Genomic DNA, 24,135 nt, shown 5'->3' with positions numbered 1-24,135 from the left:
AATACGTTATCCCAGTCTCTTTGGGATCAAACAACTCTCCAAAACTTAAAAACCCAACTTAAAATATTCCTTTTTTTCTGATGCATATCCATAGTTTCTAACCATTGTGGTCCACGGAAGATGAGCCCGTCAGGCCCAACAGACCAGACAATACCACCCTCCTATCTCCTCATCTTCTATCCTGTCAAATTTGTAGTTTCTCCCCGCCCTTCCTCCTCTATGGTTTCCTTTTTTTCTCTCTCTCATGCACTTTTTTTTAGAATGTAAGCTGCCCAGACATGCTCTATGATGAGTGGGATAGAAAATCCTAAATAAACTTGAAAATTGATTATCTTTGTCACACATCCTGGGCCAGGTTGACAAGGATCCTCAATCAGTGATCCAGTGCTACATCATGCTCCCATTCTCCTGAGTTTATTATTTATTTATTAATGAATGTCTATTCCACCTACAACTAAACAAATCACATCAGAACATACATAATTAAAATCGCAGATAAAGACAACTCTTCTTACATAAATCAACACAAACGTAGCAGCCCCATGGTTTCACAAAAAAGTATGTTTTCAGATTTTTACAAAACTGTTCCATGCTGTTACACAATATTAAATAGCCTGGTAAATCCTTCCAAATCTGTGGGCCAGCAATTGAAAAAGCTGCAGTCCAAGAATATCTCACAGTGTTCAATTTGTCGTTTTCAAGTATCATCAAATTTTCTAACCACAAAGCCCTCAATGGACAATACACATGAATTACCTCTTTGAAATACCACGGAGCACATTCTGAATACAACACTTGTGCAATCTTATACTGTACTCAAGACTGAACCGATAGCCAATGTAATGATCGAAGCACTGGTGACACATATCAAACTGAGAAATCTCAGCCAGTAACCTGGCTGCAGCATTCTGGATCATCTGCAATACCTGTATTCTACCCAGATAAAAACCATTGCAGAAATCAATCCGAAAAATCACCAATCACTGTACCACAGACCTGAAATCACACATTGGTAACACTAGTTTTATCCTTGTCAATAGATGAAGCTGAAAAAACACAGATCTCACTACATTTTAAACCTGATCCTGCATAGACAATTGTGAATCCAAGATTACACCCAACACTCACATCTTATTCCTCACAGGTAATTCAATCCCACCTACTACTACTACTTATCTTTTCTATAGCGCTATTAGACATACGCAGTGCTGCACACTGAACATGTAGCTTCACAAGTTGACCTTGAAGCAGATCCTCATCCTTTCCAAAGAATATCAGTTCAGACCTATCTAAATTGAAAGCTAATCTATTAGACCGCATCCATCCCGCAGCAGCTGTCATACGTTGATCTAATTTTTCATGCAGGCCTTTCAAACCCTCTTGCACAGGAAAGAAGAATTGAACATCATCTGCATATATCCTATGTTTTACCTGTAGATCTCTAAACACCCCACTTAAGGAGGACATACAGATATTAAATAACAACGCAGAGAGAGTCGATCCTTAGGGAACACCTGTAGACACTGGTACCACCCAAGATGCCTGTATGTGTGCCTGAAACCTAGCTTGCTGGTCCTTCATGTCTCAGGGTACTCCTTTGCTTTCGAGATCTCATCTAGTATTATGTAAAAAAAAAAACGTTGGGTCCTCTTACACTGACATTCTTTTCTACTCTGCATGGGGGTGCAAGAACCACTGGAGGGGATAGTGTAGTAGAGAGAGAGAGAGCAGGCAGTGGAAGTGGGCTGAAGTCCCCTACACTGATCAGAATTGATTTTTTCCTTGCTCCCATCAATCTAACAGACCAGGAGTACAGACTATGGATTGAAGAAGAGAGGCTGAGAAGGGACCAGAGAAACTTTGTGTACCCTGGGGTGCCATTGTGACCCCTCTCTGCTCCATCATATGGGAAAACATTTGTAATTGGGATAATTCACCAGTTTAGAGAGGCATATTCCACATCTCACAAGAGGAGAGGAAGCCGTGACTCCCGGAAAAAAGCCTCCACCCAGCACTAAGCTAAGCAGGGCCTGGCCAGAATTCTCCTCACGGGGAGAAGGGAGAATGGGACTGCCTAACCAGAAGTGCGCATGCTTATGAGAAGCCAGCAGAAGTGGAAGCTGTCCCCCATGCCAGTGCAGGACTGGCCTGAGAGACCCTGGGTTCAATGGCTACTGGGTCACAACAAGCATCGTGTGCTTGGAGGCAGTCAGGTACTGAGCTAAAGACAAGCATCTGTTAGCAACCTACAAGACTGTTGGTATGCTCAATAGAGCCCAGGTGGAAGCAAGCCCTGAGCCCCCTACAGACCCATGGAACACAATGGGCCGGATTACACCACTAGGCACAGGCTGCTGTGAAATATGGCAGCAACAGGTGCTTAGTGTTTGCCAATGTGCTCTTAAAGCTTCATAGGCTGCTAGCACTGTAGCTCAGACAGGAGGCTGCATCTCTTGTATGTCAGGTCATGCAGTGCAACAGACATAAAATAAGACTACCTGAAACAGCTTCATAGCAGCTGAGTGAACCCTCTCTGGCAGGGATAGGAGAGCACACAAGAGACAACATGCACAGAGGAGAAAGGGTCAGGAGCAGCATGGACAAATGGGAGGCACAGACCACAAGAAGGGCGACTAAAATGATAGCAGGGATGGGACGACTTCCCTATGAAGAAAGACTAAGGAGGCTAGGGCTTTTCAGCTTGGAGAAGAGACGGCTGAAGGGAGACATGATAGAGGCATATAAAATAATGAGTGAAGTGGAACAGGTGGATGTGAAGTGTCTGCTCACGCTTTCCAAAAATACTAGGACTAGGGGGCATGCGATGAAACTACAGTGTAGTAAATTTAAAATAAATCGGAGAAAATGTTTCTTCACCCAACGCATAATTAAACTCTGGAATTCGTTGCCGGAGAACGTGGTGAAGGCGGTTAGCTTGGCAGAGTTTAAAAAAGGGGTTAGACGGTTTCCTAAAGATCAAGTCCATAAACCACTACTAAATGGACTTGGGAAAAAATCCACAATTCCAGGAATAACATGTATAGAATGTTTGTACGTTGGGAAGCTTGCCAGGTGCCCTTGGCCTGGATTGGCCGCTGTCGTGGACAGGATGCTGGGCTCGATGGACCCTTGGTCTTTTCCCAGTGTGGCATTACTTATCTATATATATAAAAGGCAACCCCAACGTTCTATGAAGCCTCCAGCCGGAAGTGTGAAGCGCCAGAGATATCCGGTTTCCCCATGAGTGAATGAAAACAGCACAGCACGAAATCCCTCTCTCTGTAACAGTGAAGGACTCAGAGGGGGGAGGAGAGAGATGCCCTCACTCTCTCCGTAACACAAACACAGCACAGCAGGAAACTTAACACTGAAGGACTGGACTCAGAGGGGGGGGGAGGGGGGGGAGAGAGGGCACAGGGCAGGGACACTCCCACATGCACACTCTGAAGAAAACCTTGCTAGCCCCCGTTTCATTTGCATCAGAAACGGGGCTTTTTTACTAGTGTACTTATAACTGCTACATGAGGCAAGCTCCTGGGACCAGGATGGTTCCTACCTTGCTCCACATCAGCAGAAAAAGGGAAAGAAGGCATGTCACTTCATTTGTCCCCTTTTATCCCTCACCTGGCTGCTCTGTAACTTGACCCCACCTTCAATCTTCCCTGATCTAATGAAAGAAGTTGTGTGTGGGGGGCCCCCTACCTGGGTAATTAGATTGTTAACTCTGTCGAGCAGGGACTGTCTCTTCATGTTCAAGTGTACAGCACTGCGTACGTCTAGTAGCACTATAGAAATGATAAGTAGTAGTAGTACTTCAGACCCAAGAGCTTTCTAATTCCTTTAAAGACATTCAATAGCAGAAACACAATACTGTCCTTAGTCAAATACATACAGTTCTAATGCCACTGCAAGTTCTTATCTATAGACAGTATGAAACAATATTCCTTTTTCTTTTAAGGAAAAAAATCATTGGTGTTTCTAAAGCATCTTGTACCATCTGCTCTGCGAGGATCTCTGGGCCTATTTTCCACTGACAACAAACTGAAATGATTTATCCAGCATCTGTTTTGCTATCATGTAATGTCAAATGGTTTGGTTTGATATGACAGCTAAAGTGGAGGGCGGCCACTCTAAACTCAAAGTCCTGGATTTCAAGCGTGCTGACTTTAGTAAAATGGGGGAATACCTGAGGAAGGAGCTGATGAGCTGGGAGTACGTACAAGAAGTGGAAGGACAGTGGTCCAGGCTGAAAGAAGTAATAAATAGGGCCACAGACCTTTATGTAAGGAGAGTAAATAAAAGCAAGAGAAAAAGGAAACCGATATGGTTCTCCAAGCAAGTGGCTGAGAAAATAAAGGCTAAAGAATTGGCGTTCCTGAAATATAGAAAAACTCAAGAAGAGGAACACGGGGAGGAATACCGGATGAAACTGAAAGAAGCCAAGAGAGAGGCACGTCTGGCGAAGGTGCAAGCAGAAGAACAAATGGCTAGAAATGTAAGGAGGGGCGACAAAAATTTCTTCAGGTATATTAGTGAAAGGAGAATGACTAAAAAGGGAATTGTGAGACTAAAGATACAGCGAACCGCTATGTAGATAATAATGAAGAAAAGGCCAATTTGCTAAATAGATACTTTTGTTCTGTTTTCACTGAAGAAAATCCTGGAGAAGGACCACGAGGGACTGGCAAAAGTACATTTGAGAATGGAGTGGATAGAGCACCGTTCACGGAAGAGAGTGTGTATGAACAACTTGGAAAGCTAAAGGTAGACAAGCCATGGGACCGGACGGGATCCACCCCAGAATATTGAGGGAGCTCAGAGAGGTTCTGGCAGGTCCTCTTAAAGATTTGTTTAATAAATCCTTGGAGACGGGAGAGGCTCCAAGGGACTGGAGAACGGCGGAGGTGGTCCCTCTTCACAAAAGTGGCGATAGGGAAGAAGCTGGAAACTACAGGCCGGTAAGACTCACCTCGGTTATTGGGAAAGTAATGAAAGCAATGCTGTAGGAAAGGATAGTGAATTTCCTGGAAACTGTTTTTATCTACCCCTCTCTAGACCCCCGCAGGACCCTTCCCCACGGAGGTGTACAGAGGGTTTGTTCTTCTAAGATCTTGTTCGCCGCCTCCCTGAATTCCAGTGACACCCCATTCCATGGGTAGTGGCGCTGGGGAGGTAACAGAAGGCGCAGTTCAAACCTAATTCCCATGACCACGGCTTTCTGTCTATTTGGATCTAAGTGAATCTTTGGCCATTTATGTTCCCACATGAAATCTATGAAATATATTTCAGTGAGAAATCTTACGTGTGTGTGTGTTATTCTGTGAAACAGGTGGAAGAGAGAGAGAGTAGATTGAAACAAAGACAGAAACAGTTTAGTTACAGAAATAGTCTTTTTATTCTCACCCAAATCAGGACTTCAGTTTGGTACATTCATAGGACAGATTCTGGATTCAACCGGCCAGAGCTTCGCTCCTTCAAGATGCGTTGGGGAAACGTTCCAACGACAGCTCTGATGCCCACTTCTTATATAGTATTTGGTCCCCATACAACTCAATTGGAGAGGGACTTTTTTTCTAATCTTGCTTCATCTCTGAATCACACTTAACCGCAGGTCAGGTGCCCACCTGCCCCTCCTCTCAAAGATTTCTTCATAGTGCCAATTTCAACACTTTTAAAACCTCTTTCGTAATACTGAGAGAGATCTGTGTCTTTTATATCTTGTGATACTGAAAGCCATTTTATAAAGACAAACTCCATTTTAAGAACCAAGATTTTTACCATTTTTTCCATTAATTTCTACATCTTAAGTGTTATACTCAATTTTAAAATTGTACCAGGTTTCATTAAGACTCACCAAGCAGTCCTGCTCTTGCAGGCTCTCTGCTATAAGGCCATCAGCTGGTTATCAGGCCTACTTAGTGCTTTTCACCTGTTTCAAGCTGTGTAGCTTGGCCCACCACTATTCCAGTGGATAGGTCTCAAGCTAGAACACATATTAACAAAACCAGTAAGTTGCAAGATCCGAGACAACATGGTTTTACCAGAGGGAAATCGTGCCAAACGAATCTCATTGAATTCTTTGCTTGGGTAACTGCAGAATTGAATCATCGACATGCTATAGACGTAATCTACTTAGATTTATAAAAGCTTTTGACACGGTTCCCCACAGGAGGCTCTTAAATAAACTCGATGGGCTGAAGATAGGTCCCGAAGTGGTGAACTGGATTAGGAACTGGTTGACGGACAGATGACAGAGGGTGGTGGTAAATGGAGTTCGCTCGGAGGAGGGAAAGGTGAGTAGTGGAGTGCCTCAGGGATCGATGCTGGGGCCGATTCTGTTCAATATATTTGTGAGTGATATTGTCGAAGGGTTAGAAGGTAAAGTTTGCCTATTTGCGGATGATACAAAGATTTGTAACAGAGTGGACACCTGGGAGGGAGTGGAAAACATGAAAAAAGATCTGCGGAAGCTAGAAGAATGGTCTAAGGTTTGGCAATTAAAATTCAATGCGAAGAAATGCAAAGTGATGCACTTAGCGAGTAGAAACCTACGAGAGACGTATGTGTTAGGCAGTGAGAGTCTGATATGTACTGAGGGGGAGAGGGGTCTTGGGATGATAGTATTCGAGGATCTGAAGGCGACGAAACAGTGTGACAAGGTGGTGGCCGTAGCAAGAAGGTTGCTAGGCTGTATAGAGAGAGGTGTGACCAGCAGAAGAAAGGAAATGTTGATGCCCCTGTACAAGTCGTTGGTGAGGCCCCACCTGGAGTATTGTGTTCAGTTTTGGAGGCCGAACCTTACTAAGGATGTAAAAAAAATTGAAGCGGTGCAAAGAAAAGCTATGAGAATGGTATGAGATTTGCATTCCAAGACGTATGAGCAAAGACTTGCTGACCTGAACATGTATACCCTGGAGGAAAGGAGGAACAGGGGTGATATGATACAGACATTCAAATATTTGAAAGGTATTAATCCGCAAACAAATCTTTTCCGGAGATGGGAAGGTGGTAGAATGAGAGGACATGAAATGAGATTGAAGGGGGGCAGACTCAAAAAAGATGTCAGGAAGTATTTTTTCAGAGAGAGAGTGGTGGATGCTTGGAATGCCCTCCCGCGGGAGGTGGTGGAGATGAAAACGGTAACGGAATTCAAACATGCGTGGGATATACATAAAGGAATCCTGTGCAGAAGGAATGGATCCTCAGAAGCTTAGCCGAAATTGGGTGGCGGAGCCGGTGGGGGGAAGAGGGGTTGGTGGTTGGGAGGCGAAGATAGTGGTGGGCAGACTTATACGGTCTGTGCCAGATCCGGTGGTGGGAGGTGGGACTGGTGGTTGGGAGGAGGGGATAGTGCTGGGCAGACTTATAGGGTCTGTGCCCTGAAAAAGACAGGTACAAATCAAGGTGAGGTATACACATGAGTTCATCTTGTTGGGCAGACTGGATGGACCGTGCAGGTCTTTTTCTGCCGTCATCTACTATGTTACTATGTAAAATAATGGATTTAATTTAAAATGAAAAAGTTGTGAGCCCAATACAAATAGAAAAAACAAAAAAATACTTTTCTCTTAGCTCTCACGCCAATGCATTTGCCCTATACTTCCATCACATGCTTGAAAAATGATTTGGGCTAATGCAAGAACACTCATCAATAAAAAATCTCTCAATATTTTTAATCACAAGTACATAAAGGCAAAGCTCAGGCCATTTGTGCACTGAAGGAAGATGTGATGCCACATAGCTTGGAAGGAAGCAATGGTGGACTATTATTCAGTTTGCTGGCCTTGATTTGCTGTATATCAGCCATGTACTGGATAAAAAATGAGAACACAGACATGGAATATTCTTATATCTAGAAACACTTGGCAGTACAAGTTCCTCTGTATGCTGAACTTCACTACTTACCAAAAGTCTTAAAAATCTTCCAGACTATAACCTTAATGAAATACACAAGACACCAATTTCTGGTTTGAAAACTAAAAGCATACTTTAAATCATTGTTTGATGAGGTAGAGTAGTACAAAGGCTAAGAAGGGGGGTGGGGGGAGGGGGAGACAAACTCAGCTACTAATAAAAATGTGCTGATTGCAGTTCACTAAACTTTGTTCCAAACCTTGAAGAACATTGCTGGCCAAGTTCCCAGATCAGCAAACGCGCACGTCTCACTCCTTAAATTCTAAACTATGGAGGCCCTTCGACTAAGGCAGAAACCAAATACACACTTCTACTGACAGCTGGCTGGCTTGGTATCCTTAAGTTTGCACATATATCAGAGAAAATCCTGCTTAGGAAGGCAATATTTATTGCATAATTTATCTTTCTGTCGCCTGTAGCAGGAGCCAAACTATTCCCCATTTTCATTATTATATATATTTTTCTACAAAACAAGGGGGAAATGTTCAATGTCCTCAGTTTACCTTCACCGACACCCACCTGCTTTAAACTCAAAGCCTTGCTCTTTAACTGAAAGCCTCCCATTTGTTTTCTGTTGGGTGCGTTGTCTGTTTCTACTCAACTGTGAGCTCAGTGTAAAGACTGTCCATGATGAAGGTAGTTTTCTAAAGTATTTCCAGAAGTAAAACAATGCTATACCCAAATTGCCTGCCCGATACACAGGTAAACTTACGCACACTAAGCTTGCACACATATATATCCCCTTGGACTGAGTGGAAGCATTCCCAGTTTAAACAAGAGTGGATGTGGACATATGGAGGGGCATAATCAAAAGGGACGTCCCCGCAAAACGTCCCCATCCAGGGGCATGGAATTTTCGAAACAAAATGGACGTCCATTTTTTGTTTCGATAATACGGTCAGGGACGCCCAAATCTTGAAATTTGGTCGTCCTTAGAGATGGTCATCCTTAGAGATGGTCGTCCCTAGACTTGGTTTTCATTATTGCCGAAAATCAGAAACGAACAAGGACGTCCATCTCAGAAACTACCAAACACAAGCCATTTGGTCATGGGAGGAGCCAGCATTTGTACTTCACTGGTCCCCCTGACCTGCCAGGACACCAACCGGGCACCCCAGGGGGCACTCCAGTGGACTTCATAAATTGTTCCCAGGAACACAGCTCCCTTACCTTGTGTTCTGAGCCCCCCAAAACCCACTACCCACAACTGTACACCACTACCATAGCCCTTACGTGTGAAGGGGGGCACCTAGATGTGGGTACAGTGGGTTTGTGGTAGGTTTTGGAGGACTCGATGTTTCCTCCACAAACGTAACAGGTAGGGGGGGATGGGCCTGGGTCCGCCTGCCTGAAATGCACTGCACCCACTAAAACTGCTCCAGGTACCTGCATACTACTACTACTTAACATTTCTAAAGTGCTACTAGGGTTATGCAACGCTGTACAATTTAACATGGAAGGACAGTCCCTGTTCAAGGAGCTGCATACTGCTGTGATGGGCCTGAGTATGACATCTGAGGCTGACATAGAGGCTGGCAATCAATATTTTTAAAGATGTTTTTTGAGGGAGGGAGGGGGTTAGTGACCACTGTGGGAGTAAGGGGAGGTCATGCAATCTGTCCCTAAAATCGAGTGTAGTACCGGAAGACTGGAGGGTAGCCAATGTTACTCCGATTTTTAAGAAGGGTTCCAGAGGAGATCCAGGAAATTATAGACCGGTGAGTCTGACGTCGGTGCCGGGCAAGATGGTGGAGGCTATTTTTAAGAATAAAATTGCAGAGCATATACAAAAACATGGACTGATGAGACAAAGTCAGCACGGATTTAGTGAAGGGAAGTCTTGCCTCACCAATCTAATGCATTTTTTTGAGGGGGTAAGCAAACATGTGGACAATGGGGAGCCGGTTGATATTGTATATCTGGATTTTCAGAAGGCGTTTGACAAAGTGCCGCACGAAAGACTCCTGAAGAAATTGCAGAGTCATGGAATCGGAGGTAGGGTATTATTATGGATTAAGAACTGGTTGAAAGATAGGAAGCAGAGAGTAGGATTGCGTGGCCAGTATTCTCAGTGGAGGAGGGTAGTTAGTGGGGTCCCGCAGGTGTCTGTGCTGGGTCCGTTGCTTTTTAATGTATTTATAAATGACCTAGAGATGGGAATAACTAGTGAGGTAATTAAATTCGCCGATGACACAAAATTATTCAGGGTCGTCAAGTCGCAGGAGGAATGTGAACGATTACAGGAGGACCTTGCGAGACTGGGAGAATGGGCGTGCAAGTGGCAGATGAAGTTCAATGTTGACAAGTGCAAAGTGATGCATGTGGGTAAGAGGAACCCGAATTATAGCTACGTCTTGCAAGGTTCCGCGTTAGGAGTTACGGATCAAGAAAGGGATCTGGGTGTCGTCGTCGATGATACGCTGAAACCTTCTGCTCAGTGTGCTGCTGCGGCTAGGAAAGCGAATAGAATGTTGGGTGTTATTAGGAAGGGTATGGAGTCCAGGTGTGCGGATGTTATAATGCCGTTGTATCGCTCCATGGTGCGACCGCACCTGGAGTATTGTGTTCAGTACTGGTCTCCGTATCTCAAAAAAGATATAGTAGAATTGGAAAAGGTACAGCGAAGGGCGACGAAAATGATAGTGGGGATGGGACGACTTTCCTATGAAGAGAGGCTGAGAAGGCTAGGGCTTTTCAGCTTGGAGAAGAGACGGCTGAGGGGAGATATGATAGAAGTGTATAAAATAATGAGTGGAATGGATCGGGTGGATGTGAAGCGACTGTTCACGCTATCCAAAAATACTAGGACTAGAGGGCATGAGTTGAAGCTACAGTGTGGTAAATTTAAAACGAATCGGAGAAAATTTTTCTTCACCCAACGTGTAATTAGACTCTGGAATTCGTTGCCGGAGAACGTGGTACGGGCGGTTAGCTTGACGGAGTTTAAAAAGGGGTTAGATAGATTCCTAAAGGACAAGTCCATAGACCGCTATTAAATGGACTTGGAAAAATTCCGCATTTTTAGGTATAACTTGTCTGGAATGTTTTTACGTTTGGGGAGCGTGCCAGGTGCCCTTGACCTGGATTGGCCACTGTCGGTGACAGGATGCTGGGCTAGATGGACCTTTGGTCTTTCCCAGTATGGCACTACTTATGTACTTATGTACTTATGTACATCCCTGAATCTCTCCGGTGGTCATCTGGTCATTTCGGGCACCTTTTTGTGCCTTGGTCGTAAGAAAAACACGACCAGGTAAAGTCGTCCATGTGTTCGTCAGGGACGCCCTTGTTTCTTTCGATTATGGGCCGAGGACGTCCAAGTGTTAGGCAAGCCCAAGTCCCGCCTTCGCTACATCTGCAATACGCCCCCTTTAACTTTGGCCGTCCCTGCGACGGAAAGCAGTTGGGGATGTCCAAAATCGGCTTTCGATTATACCGATTTGGACGACGCTGTGAGGACGTCCATCTTCCGATTTGTGCCAAAAGATGGGCGTCCTTCTCTTTCGAAAATGAGCCTGGTGGTCTCCTTGGGGTAGTTTTAGCTTTGAAAACCTGGCTATACTGTCATGACTCGAGAGGGTGAGCCCTCAGGCTGCAGCCTAGTTGATGCTACCTGGCTAACCCAGGGGTTAGCTGGGCCCTGACTGACGGCAGGCAAGCCACCCAGGCTAGGCACCAAGCAGAAAGGGCTAGGTACTGATGCCTGACCAGAGTCTGGATAAGCTGGAGCTGAAGGCAAGGCTAGAACAGAAGTTGAAGACCAGGCTGGAACTGAAGATAAAGACGAGGCAGGAGCTGATGCCAAAGACAAGGCTGGAACTGACGCTGGAGACAAGGTGAGGCTGAAGGCAAGGCAAGGTAGGAGCTGGGGGGCAAGGCAGGAACTCAGCTGGAAACAAGAACTGGAGTGGGCTGGACACAGTGGGAACACAGAGAGCCGAAGGTCCTGAATTTTTTAGGACACTTGAGGGTATAAAATCCCCTCTTCCCATAATAGAGACACAGATTCAATGTCTATTATCTTTCCTTTTCCTGTTCAGAGATAGGGGAGTGCTCTACCTGCATGGGCTCCCTGGAGTCTGAAGGTGACACTCCTGGCTAGGAAGGCATGTGGCTCATTGGGAGCTGAGTGGCTGACGGACCGTTTTGCTAGACACTTGTCATTCGTGGACTTGTTCTTGGAACCGGATATCCACCTGGTTACAGAAGCAGATAAGGTCATCCAGGGTAACAGAAAGTTCTCATCCTGCCAGTTCATCCTTGATTTGGGTTGCCAACCCTTGCCAGAAAGTCACCACAAGGCTCTCATTGTTCCAGGTTAGTTCCGATGCTAAAGTGCAAAACTGGATAGCGTAGTTCCCCAGGGATTGTGACTCTTGTTTCAACTGAAAGAGTTTGGAGGTTACTTTGGGGTTCCTGTCAAATCTAGAAAGAGCCATGAGATGGATACCTGGTACCATAACACCCTCTTGTGATTTTTCACAATCCTCTCGCGATTTAACAACTTTGAATAACCGTTTAGTGTCATCAGCAAATTTAATTACCTCACTAGTTACTCCCATCTCTAGATCATTTATAAATATGTTAAAAAGCAACGGTCCCAGCACAGACCCCTGGGGAACCCCACTATCTACCCTTCTCCATTGAGAATACTGACCATTTAACCCTACTCTCTGTTTTCTATCTTTTAACCTGTTTTTAAACCACAATAGAACACTGCTTCCTATCCCATGACTCTCCAGTTTCCTCTGGAGTGTTTCATGAGGTACTTTGTCAAATTCCTTTTGAAAATCCAGATACACAATATCGACCAGCTCCACTTTATCCACATGTTTGTTTCTTCACCCATTCAAAGAAATGTAGTACATTGCTGAGGCAAGATTTCCCTTCACTAAATCCATGTTGGCTTTGTCTCATTAATCCATGCTTTTGAATATGCTCTGTAAATTCGTTCTTTATAATACTCTCTACCATTTTGCCCAGCACCGACATCAGGCTCACTGGTCTATAATTTCCCAGATCACCTCTGGAACCTTTTTTAAAATCGGCGTTACTTTGGCCACCTTCTAATCTTCTGGTACCATGCTGATTTTAATGATAAATTTCATATTAGTAACAATAGTTCTGCAAGTTCATTTTTCAATTCCATCAATACTCTGGGATGAATACCACTGGGTCCAGGCAATTTGCTACTCTTCAACTTGTCAATTTGCACAGTTACATCTTCCAGGTTTACAGAGATTTCATTCACTTTCTCTGACTTGTCAGCTTTGAATACCATTTCTGGCACCATTATCGCTCCCAATTCTTCCTCAGTGAAGACCGAAGAAAAGAATTAATTTAATCTCTCCGCAATGGCTTTGTCTTCCCTGAGTGCCCCTTTGGTTTATCTAGCGGTCCAACTGATCGTTTTGCCATCTTCTTGCTTCTAACATACCTAAAAAAAAAGTTTTTACTATGGGTTTTTGCCTCTAATGCAATCTTTTTTTTTTAAGTCTCTCTTTCTCTTCCTTATCAGCACTTTGCATCTGACCTGCCATTCCATAAGCTGTTTCATATTTTCTGTGGATCCTTCTTCCGTTTTTATTTTATTATTAGCATTTGAATAGCGCTACCAGACACACGCAGCGCTGAACACCTGATACAAAGAGACAGTCCCTGCTCAAAAGAGCTTAAAATCTAAATAATACAGACAGACAAGACAGTTACGGGTGAGGGAAGTCATTTGCCCTTCCTTCCTCCTTTTTTAATACATAGAATATAACTGGTCTGCCAGAAGGCATTTCTATAACGAATAAAACACATTTTTCTGAAAAAACTGACAAATGTCAATGTATGAGCTTTAAACAATAGCAAAATTTACACAGAGTATAACAGCAATAGGGAGGAATAAGACTCAGAACCACACCTTCACTCTGATATCATGATAGGATTTAGCAGGGGATAACCTCATTGGCACACAAAAAAAACCTCTCTTTAAAAAACTGTTTGGGCTTTGTGCAATGCAATTGCTATGGAAGCTCTTAAAAATTCAGATTAACGTCCTTACACAACAGAGGTTTGATGCTGGCTTTCTAACAAAACAAAAAAAAAAAAAAAAAAAAGATTTTCCATTTTTGAATGTTGATCATCCTAGGGTTCCTGGTTTTTAAAAAATATATATTTTACCTAATGTCCACATAACATTAGACAAACCATCAGGAAGACCTATACCCCCCGGATTCTGCATAGTGTGCTTAGATTTAGGCGATGAAATTGACGTGGATTCTGTAACACCGCACATAACTTAATTGGCTTAACAAGCTAATGAGTGCTGATATCAGCACTTAACAAGCACTAATTGGCACTGATTAGAATTTAGGTGCACAACTCGCTAAGCATATTCTGTAATGATGTGCGATGAACTTCTAACATGCACAGGCAAAAAGGGGTGTGGTTATGGGCGGGGAAATGGGCATTTCGTGGGTGTTCTGAAATTTAGACGCCTAGTTATAGAATATGGCTCAGTGCTCCTAAATCTATGCACTGGGATTTACGCCATGTTTTAGTTGGTGTAAATGGATGTGCGTAGATTTAGGCACTGAAATATCAACTAAGCGTATTCTATAATCGGTGCCTAAATATAGGTGCCGATTATAGAATACACTTAGTCGGCACTGATTTCAACGCCAGGAGAAATCTCCTCCATAGTGTCCAGTAGGGGCTTTTTATTAGAACCAACCTCCACATATTTGGATACTTTTTTAGGACCATTGGTGAGTACAGGCTCTTCATACATTTGAGATTCTTCTGATTTTTTTTACCAAATTGACAGAAATGGGTAACTCATCTTCAGTTACTTTTTGATTACTTTTGATGTAAAATCTTTATATACTGCTATTCCTCAAATGGAAGCTTTGACTGTGATCAAAAGATTTTTGGTACAAATTGATCAAGAGAATGCAGTTCCATTTCTTTTATTACTATTTAGTGGCTCTAGCAATGCAAAAAAAAAAAAACATTTTTAGATACATTGTTTTGTCACAACTGTGGTCGTGATCCCTCTCTGACTCACCTTATGTCCCGATGGTCAGCTGCTGTGCTGGCTACTGTCTGTAGGGTTTCTTTCCTGTGTGTTTCAAACCTCACTTTGGGTTCTGTGTATTTCCTGCCTCTGTCCTGTAGGGTTTCCACTTCCTGTGTTTCAAGCCTCACTTTGTGTTCAGTGTACTTCCTGCCTCTGTCCTGTTTATAAGGAAGTGGAGCACTTTCATTCAGTGCCTTTGCAATGCCAAAGGTCTCCAGGTTAGTCCGTGCGCAGTGAAGCACTTCTACCTTGTTTATTGCCTGTGTGCCTGTGGGCACTTCTGCCTTGATTTCTTGTTGCTTTGTTCTTAGCCTGTGTGCTTGTGGGCACTTCTGTCTTGATTCCTTGTTTAGGGTGCCTGTGTGCACTTCTGCTTCTGTTCTTCTCAGTCTGTTTGTGTGCTAGGTTCAGCCTTCAGCCATAGTTCTGTTGTTTGTCTGTGTAGGTCAGCTTTGTGTCTTGCCTAGTCTGCCTTGTTTGTTCTAGTCCCCTCTACCTTAGCTTCAGCCTTAGTTCTGTTGTTTGTCTGTGTAGGTCAGCATTGTATCCTGCTTGTGTCTGCCCTGTTTGTCTTCAGTTCAAGTCCCCTTCTTGCTTGTCTCTGCCTTGTTTGCTTTCAGCTTCTGTTCCTGCCAAGCTTGAGTATCCTGAATCCGGTTCCAGTATCCTGAATCCTGTTCTTGCCAAGCTTGTTTGAAAATCCTGAATCCTGCCAAGCTTGTTTGAGTATCCTGAATCCGGTTCCAGTATCCTGAATCCTGTTCCTCTCAAGCTTGTTTGAAAATCCTGAATCCTGCTTGAGTATCCTGAATCCTGTTCCTGCCAAGCTCATTCCAGTATCCTGAATCCGATTCAAGCCAAGCCAAGTCCGTACCTGCATCCACTTCCAGCCAAGCCAAGTCCGTTCCAGCATTTGGTTCCAGCCAAGCCAAGCCAAGTCCGTTCCTGAATCCAATTCCAGCCAAGCCAAGTGTATCCTGAATCCTGTCCAGTCCTTCTTGGGGGGTTTTGCCTCCTGCTGCCGCTCGACGACAGTAGGCCAAGGGCTCACGTTGTTCCAGAGTTTGTGACTGTTTGTTTAAAGCCTGGGATCATGACATGTTTTTTTCAACAGATCTCCTCTGGTGTCGCTATGCAGGCCACAATGGCTCCCTCATGGTTAATTTATTCATGCAGGAGTTTGAAGACAATTGGCTTTAAAAAGAACAATTACTCAATGCATTTGAAGTTACAGCTTCAATTTATTGATGATATTTTTATGGCTTGGACAGGAATGGAAGAATCTTTACAACATTTTTATTTGTGGTTAAACACTTATCATCCAAAGGTACACTTTAGCATGTCCTATTGCATTTATCTTTTTTAGATGTTATGGTGTGTAAACAAGAAAACGGCTTAGTGACAACAGTATTCAGAAAAAACACAGATAGGAATACTTTGTTGCATTTCTCAAGTAATCATCCCCCAGCATTAAAAACGAAGCCTTCCTTTCTCCCAGTTTTTGAGGTTCAGACAGATCTATTCAGAAGTGAACGAGTTTAAGTTGAGAACTAAAGATTTGAAAGACAACTTTAAAGAATGGGGATACCCTAAGGATGTCATTCATAGTGCCTACAAGAGAGCGCAGTTCTCCAATCATGGCTTGTTATTCTGCAAACATTCGCAGGAGGAGGATCAAAAAGCCGACACAGGTGTTTTGCACTATTCTCCAGGCACAGATAAATTCATACAGATTTTGAGGAAACAATGGACTACATACTACCCAACCTACCTTTGCAGATACGGATTTGAGGATGGCTTTTAGCATACATAAGAATCAGATTTCTGAGTCCTTCTGACATTTCGAGATGTCAAGTTGGTAAGTTTTTGACATTGGGACATGTGAAATGCAATCACTGTAAGATCTGTACAGTTACTATGGTTTATAGATTCAATTTTGTCATTTATGTGATTATTTGTCCTTGCCCTAAATTGTATATTGGCCAGAAAACACATTCCTTTAAAACTCGGATCTCAGAGAACAAGAATTGTTTAAAATATGAGTGGAAACAAGCCCCATTGTAGAACACTGTGTTTCAGCATTCGTTTGCTTCCCTACACTGTTGTGTGTTAGACTTGGTCTTAAATGGAGATCATGATCGTTCCAAGATATTATTACAACATGAGCAGAGGTGGAATTTTGATTTAATAACAGAACCTAGAGGGCCGAATTTCAAACTCAAATGGAAATGTTTTTTCTGGGTAGCAATGAGCATGACCAGAAATGACATCAAGATTTTAAGTTTTAAATGGGTAGGCTCTCTGCGGCCATGTTGTTAACCCTATGACAACGAAATGTAATGGCGTGTACTTCTTACGGGCAAGTATTTTCTTTTAAGCAAACTGTTTAAGAGGTTTTAACACAGGAATAACTGGTCTGATTCACTTTCTTTTGTTACATTTTTTCACATGTGGTTTAGATGTTTGATTATTTATTAGTCATGTTTGTTTTTTAGAAATATGATCCTTGACACACCTTGAAGCAGACATAGGTGAAACTTTGGCCACAGTCGGTGGGATCCACAGTTACAACATAAGTAGTTACATTTTTTATGAGGGTTACCAATAAAAATTGCATTGCACAGAGCCTGAACAGTTTTTTAAATCAAGGCTTTTTATGCCAATGAGGTTATCAACTGCTAAGTCCTATCACGATACCAGAGTGGGGTTCTGAGGCTTTTTCCTCCCTATTGTTGCCATACTCTGTGTAAATTCTGCTATTGTTTAAAGCTCATATATTGATACTTGCCAGTTTGATTGTTTGTTTGTTTTTCAGAAAAGTGTGTTTTACTAGATGTAGGTCTTTTCTGTCCTCTGGATTATTCTGTATTTGTAGAAGGTGTTTCTATGCCCACTATGGCTGTCTTGATTTTAAAAAGGTGAAACTGCTAGGCTTTGAAGAGAAATAAGAGAAACAACCTATTAAAAAAACCCAGAATGGTTAAAATCGTGATCAGTTGGGAGAACAGATTTAAGGGTACATTATCAATACAGTGACTAACACAAATGTTTGTGGGTACCTTATATCCATATATAACATGCTGATGTTCAGAAACAGTGTATATTGTTAAATACCAAGTTGTTACACAGCTAAAAGTATGTGCATAGCTATCTCAAAATGATTGTGTCAGTCACTGCACTAAACGTATGCCTACAGTGTGCATGATTTTTTTTGAAACTCGGTACACATATATAGTTCCCAAATACATTTCTGGCAGGTCCTCTAGAATACTTCATTCCTATAAGGATGTCTTTTTAAGAAAAAAAAAACAGCATGGAGTAAACAGAGGAGAACACATGCAAAAGTGACTAGATTACAGACAAATGTACTTTCAGGCAGCTAAAATTTGCAGGTTAACTGTTCTTGCCCATGTGTAACCACAGCTAAACCTTAGAAAATTTGCCTCTTATTGTATGAAAATGTCTAACTGGACCATTCTGGACACTAATATTTACTACAGCAGACAGAGAGGACATTCTTAACAGCATCACTTACATGGTGCAAATTCTTAGGGGTCAATATTCAGCCTGCAGAAATCAGCATTTTTTGAAACACTGATTGCTGTAGGTAGATCTGGGATCAGATATTTAGTGCTGTGCCAAATCCAGAGACTGGTGCTGAATATCTGGTACATCAGTGGATGCGAAAAGATTTTCAGGTCCGGCCAAGAGTTAGGGCAGTCCCTTTACCTGACCTGGCTTGACCAGATAGTTATCCGGGCACCAGCGCTGAATACTGGCAGTGCCTGAATAACTCCTGGTACCACATTAGAACTGTCCAGCTCTGCCGCAGCACTGCCCTGGCTCTAATTGGCGATCTGGGCTCATATTCAGTGGCATGCTCTAGTTAAGTGCCACGGAATATCAGTACCGGATCTGGTCAGCGTGATTTAAGCAGGTAGGGACCCTCCAACCTGATTAAATCATGCTGATTATCGACCCCTTAATTTCTTCAGTACATTATTGGTCTAACCATTCAACAGGTCTTTACAAGCTTACAGATAAGGTAACAGCTGAAAATATTTTCATTTAATGTCAAACACTGCTTTTGGTATAGGTTGCTCCCCATAGTGTTAAAAGCTTCATCCTAAAGCTGAAATTAATAAATGTAACATTGCACAGTACAGCTCAGCCCTAATGGCCCAATGCATGACCAAGCAAGAGACCCAAGTTCATTGCTAATAGTACTACTGAATCAAACACACAGCCCTAAAGAGGAAGCCTATATTCCCCCTACACTGATATTTAGGGTCCAAAGAAATGGTAGTGTAACCAATTTTTAAGACATGCTGCAGCCTGCACTTCAGTTAATATAGGTAATTAGTACAATTTTTGACCTGCATATGAGAAGAAATATAGGAGAAATATGGAAAAAATGATATCTTCAGGCAGGGTCCCCGAGACACAGCTGGGCCCAGGGCAGGACTGGACCACCGTGCGCGCCCCCCCCCATACCTGGACCACCACCCCCACACACACACTCAGGCCACCGCAGCCACACCTTTCTGTCTGCTCTCTCGCTTTGTCCTCTCCTGCGCTGCTCTTGTCCATGCTGGGAGTTGGGACCCAGATGTTTGTATTAACACGATATCGTGTTAATGCAATCATCTGGGTCCTGGGCGGCACACAGGAGCAGGAAAGGGCAGGCAGGAAGAAGCTTGTTGGCGCCGCAGCTGGTCCCCCTCCCCCCGGGCCCAGGGAATTTTGCCTCCCCTCTCTCTCGGCGGCCCTGTCTTCAGGAGAGCTGGAGGCTAACAAAAAGATCTTAATAGAACAGCACACAGAAAACTGGTTCACCTGTATTACCCTTTTCTACATTATACAAGATTAAAGTTGATAATCTAGTTTCTCAGTCTTTTCAGACCTTCAGTTAAGATATTGTACGTTACACAGCCAGATATGCATTAGGGCCTAGAATTGTATTCACACCTCTCTTATTTACCGAAAATAACTACACCTGCAAAGTATGGCTACTAGATAATGGTGATAATCACCAGTGCATCACTCGTAGAACAAGTGCGACTATCCAGTTCAAGTATCAGTGCAAAGAATGTAGCAACACGTATCATTGGAGCAGCTTTCAAGCAAACTTGATTTACATTTTTACATGCCACGCCAAGACAATGTCTTTTCTGTTTTTTTAAAGAATACATTAGATTTCTTCACTTCATCCTACAGTCCAGTCAGCAAGGAAACAGGCCTTCATACTAAGCATGCAGATACGAGACAAGCACAGTAAGTGAATGTCTCTCCCACAAGCCCATTCAGAACAAATACAAAATCATTAAAAGCCAAAGGGCTTCTCAGAGCAACTATGCCTAAGGCATTAGTCCTCTGACGCACTAATGGAGGGATTGTTCATGAAGTGGGCTGTGATCTTAGCCTCACTGAATTGAAGAGCATCTCATAGTTACTTACTGTTCAGTGCGAGGAGACAGATGCAGCTTAGAAAAAACCTGAGTGGCCTCCGTGTCCTCAAAACTGACAGCAAGCAGCGCCACATCTTCTCCTGGATCTTCATTCACATCCTGGACAAGAAAACACATTAAATAAAAGAGAATAAATATTTTAGAAAAGGTAAATGAAGAATGCCTGTGCAGACACAATGTTTCACTTTTATTGTTGTGAGGTATTCCTGGATGATTGAGTCTGTCCTATTTACCTTTGGCGTTACTTTAATATTTTACTTTTATTTTTATTTACTTGTTTTGTGAACCACTGTGACCTTTTTATTTAGAAGTAAAGGTATATTCACAAAGTGAATAAACATATGTACAAGATAAGAATTTTCTAAGATTACCCAAGTAGTCCTAGAAAAGTATTCTACAAGACTGGAAAAATTCACTTTCACTTTTGACAATCTTTTACAAAAATAAATTTGAAATACACACAAGAAAGGTTGTTTCTGTTTTCTAACACTTTGACATCTGTTAGTAGGAGGCCCTTGTCATACCACTAAGGGCCCTGTTTACTAAGCTGCGCTATAGGCGCGCTAATGTTTTAAGCGTGCTCTAAAAATTAGTGCGAGCTAATGCTTTTAAAACAAAGAGTCAGTCATTAAGATTTGATGGAAGGAAGTATAAATTCATCCAGAAGAAAGCTGTCTTCAGTGGCATCTGTGGAGCAAGCTGACTGAAAAGTAAATGCTTTTAAGTATAAATTGAATCTGCAGGTAGAACTTCATGACATTTCTGGGCAATCACACGTTTATTCTGATGTACAAGTACTGATCCAACTGGGTTCAGGAACATATTTGGCTGCTGTCATCTAAACTTTCTTTTGCTTTTTTTTTTTTGAATAAACATAAAAACTGGCCTAAATGTGGTTGGTGTAAAGGGGGTTGTACTATATATTTTCTTTCATCTACAGGACACGAGTAACAATATACTTTTGGTACTTACACAACACAAATCTATACATTAACACAAGGTACCTCTACTGATAAGCAAGAGACTGACTTCCTGATCAATATGCTCCTCTGTAATTGCACAGATGTGATGTTATGTCTGTAATTTATTAGTCAATCTGATATCAAACCTGTGAATTATCAACTTTTCCCTAGCAGTCCTGAAGGTGAAATTTGTTCTTACTGTAAATTTCCTTTCCTTGAGTCCCGCTAAACAAGTCTACATGAGTGGGGTTATGCTCCCCAACCTGCAGATGGAGGCAAAGAACAATGACATTTCAGCAATGTCATCACCAGCACAAGGGGCAATGCAGCCCAGAAACTTGCCAGTATTCTACTGACAGAGCAGAAGTGACCACTCAAAAGGCATCACAGATCAAACATATGGATCAATATTATAGACCCCTGATGGCGAACCTATGACACGCGTAGCCATTTTCAGTGACACGCGGCCGCATGTGGCCACATACAGAGAAGCAGCGGAGTTCCTTGCTGACACCCGGGGCGGATCGCCGATGCGCCCCCCCCCCCCCCCCCGGTGCAGCGCGACCTCCCCCCCCCCCCCCCCGGCGAAATCACCCGGTGCATGTTTACCCGCTGGGGGTGTGCCGTGTGCGCTCCTATTGGCTCCCTCCCTGCTGCTCCCTCTGCCCCGGCTCCTCACTTCCGGCCGGCGGAGCAGAGAGCAGCGGAATGCCGTGGGGGACGCATCTCTGAGGGCCCTGTGATCACCATTACCAGCAACCATCATCCAATCTACTGTTCTGGGGTGTCGTGGATTTGTAATTGACCACCATTACTGAGATAGGTGAGGGGGAGGCTGGGAGAGGCGAGGGCATGTGCTATGGGTGCCGTTTCCCGCCATTAGAAATAGCGGCAGCCATCTTAATTTACATAAGGTGGTCAGTTAGGCTAGTTAGGGCTAACAGGCTATCTATAATTCTATCTTCTGTCTCTGCCCCCCTGATGGAGAACTCAAAAAATAAAAAACCAAGGTTAAGTAAAGGAAGTGGTAGTAGCAGTAGCCGACCCTTTCAAGAGACATGGACCGAGATGTATGGCATTATAGAAAAAAATGGCAAATCATTTTGCGTTCTATGTACTGAAACGGTAGTAAGCAGAACGTGGAATATAAATAGACATTTTGAAACTAATCATTCCCAGCTCTTGAAAAAAAGTGAGGATGAACGGAAGGAATACATTTCCAGGCAGCTACACTTTTATAAGAGCCAATCTAAGTCCATCCTTAAATTTGTAAAAGGTTCTACAAATTTAACATCTGCAAGTTTGAGCATTGCTCACTCCATAGCTCAGCATGGAAAAGCACTCAGTGAGGGAGAATTTATTAAAGAAACTCTCCTAAGATGTGCACCAGTTCTATTTCACGATATGCAGAATAAAGATGCAATTATTAAGAGAATATCTGAGTTACCAGGAAATTTGGAGTGCCTGGATCCGATTACCAGACACTTTTAGCACCCTGAAAAATATAGCAATGGCTTTACTCACAATTTTTCCCTCTACGTACTTTTGTGAAACCTTATTCTCAGCGTTAAATAATATCAAAACCAACAAAAGAAACAGATTGACAGATGAAGTTAGTAGCGCTTGCTTGGGCTTGAAGTGTACAAAATACCAACCTTCAATTGAAGATTTAGCCAATGAAATTCAGCAACAAAAAAGTCACTAATAGGCAGATTAGTTAAAGAATTCCTCCTCCCCCTCACTTATCTTAGTTCATGGCACCCCACACAAGTTAAATAATATCAAGACCAACAAAAGAAACCGACTGACAGATGAACAAAGAAGTCACTAAGTAGGTAAGTTAAATAATTAGTTTTTGGTTTATTAAATACAGTTTTATATTACAATTATACATTTTTGTTATTTAAACTATAAATATCGCGAAATTATGGTTTTTTTCTCGAAGTGACACACCACCCGAGTTATGCTCGGTTTTTTGGCGAATTTTGACACACCAAGCTCAAAAGGTTGCCCATCACTGTTATAGACCCATACTATGAATGTACATCATGAGGCAGCAATATGGATCAACCTCTCTGACCAACAATAGGAACGAATAATATGGAGCTCCATTATGGATTATCCTCATGGAGCACCAATATGGAGCCACATCATGGAGTAATATTAAGGTACATCATCCTGAATTTACACTATGCATCCAAACTACAGACTAACATTATGACACAACAATAGCGATCATTGTTAGGGATCAACATTATGGGTCAATAGAATGGACCACCAACATGGACCAACACTATGAAGATAAATTATTTTTAAAACACCCCCACTCCAGGCTTCCCATCCTCTCACGCATTCCCTAAAATGCCAAGCAATTCTGAGAAGAAATATTTCTAACTGAAGTCTGTGGGGCGGGTTCCTGATGTCTAGCAGGATTCAAAGAAAGGAAATTTACAGGTAAGAAAGCAAAGATACTTACCTGTAGCTGGTGTTCTCCGAGGACAGCAGGCCAATTATTCTCACATCTGGGTGACAGAGCCCAGTGCGGACGCTGACTAGCAAATAAAGTAAAAGATTCTAGCAGTGTCCCAGCACACATGTGCTGGTATCTTCCTGCCCAGTCCTCCAGTCAAGTGAAAAAGCAAAAAGCAGATAGCCTATAACTGATATTTATTGGGAATTTATTTTTATAGTTATGTGGATGATATTACTTTGTTAATTCATATTG

The 24,135-nt window shown here is 42.8% G+C and overlaps 1 protein-coding gene across 3 annotated transcripts in view; it reads right to left on the bottom strand.

The window, feature by feature from the left end:
* The window catches only part of BABAM2 (BRISC and BRCA1 A complex member 2), a 582,320-nt gene that overhangs the window by 246,687 nt on the left and 311,498 nt on the right, over positions 1 to 24,135 (bottom strand). For all 3 annotated transcript variants that reach the window (XM_030195882.1, XM_030195883.1, XM_030195885.1), the window contains exon 7: positions 20,438 to 20,547. In XM_030195882.1, the coding sequence (XP_030051742.1) occupies positions 20,438 to 20,547 (110 nt within the window). The remainder of the gene's footprint in view (positions 1 to 20,437; positions 20,548 to 24,135) is intronic.

Source organism: Microcaecilia unicolor, chromosome 3 (genome assembly GCF_901765095.1).
Source record: "Microcaecilia unicolor chromosome 3, aMicUni1.1, whole genome shotgun sequence".
In the NCBI taxonomy this organism is placed as follows: domain Eukaryota; kingdom Metazoa; phylum Chordata; class Amphibia; order Gymnophiona; family Siphonopidae; genus Microcaecilia; species Microcaecilia unicolor.
Note: the sequence above shows the minus strand (reverse complement) of the source record. Positions and strands in the feature narration are given on the sequence as shown.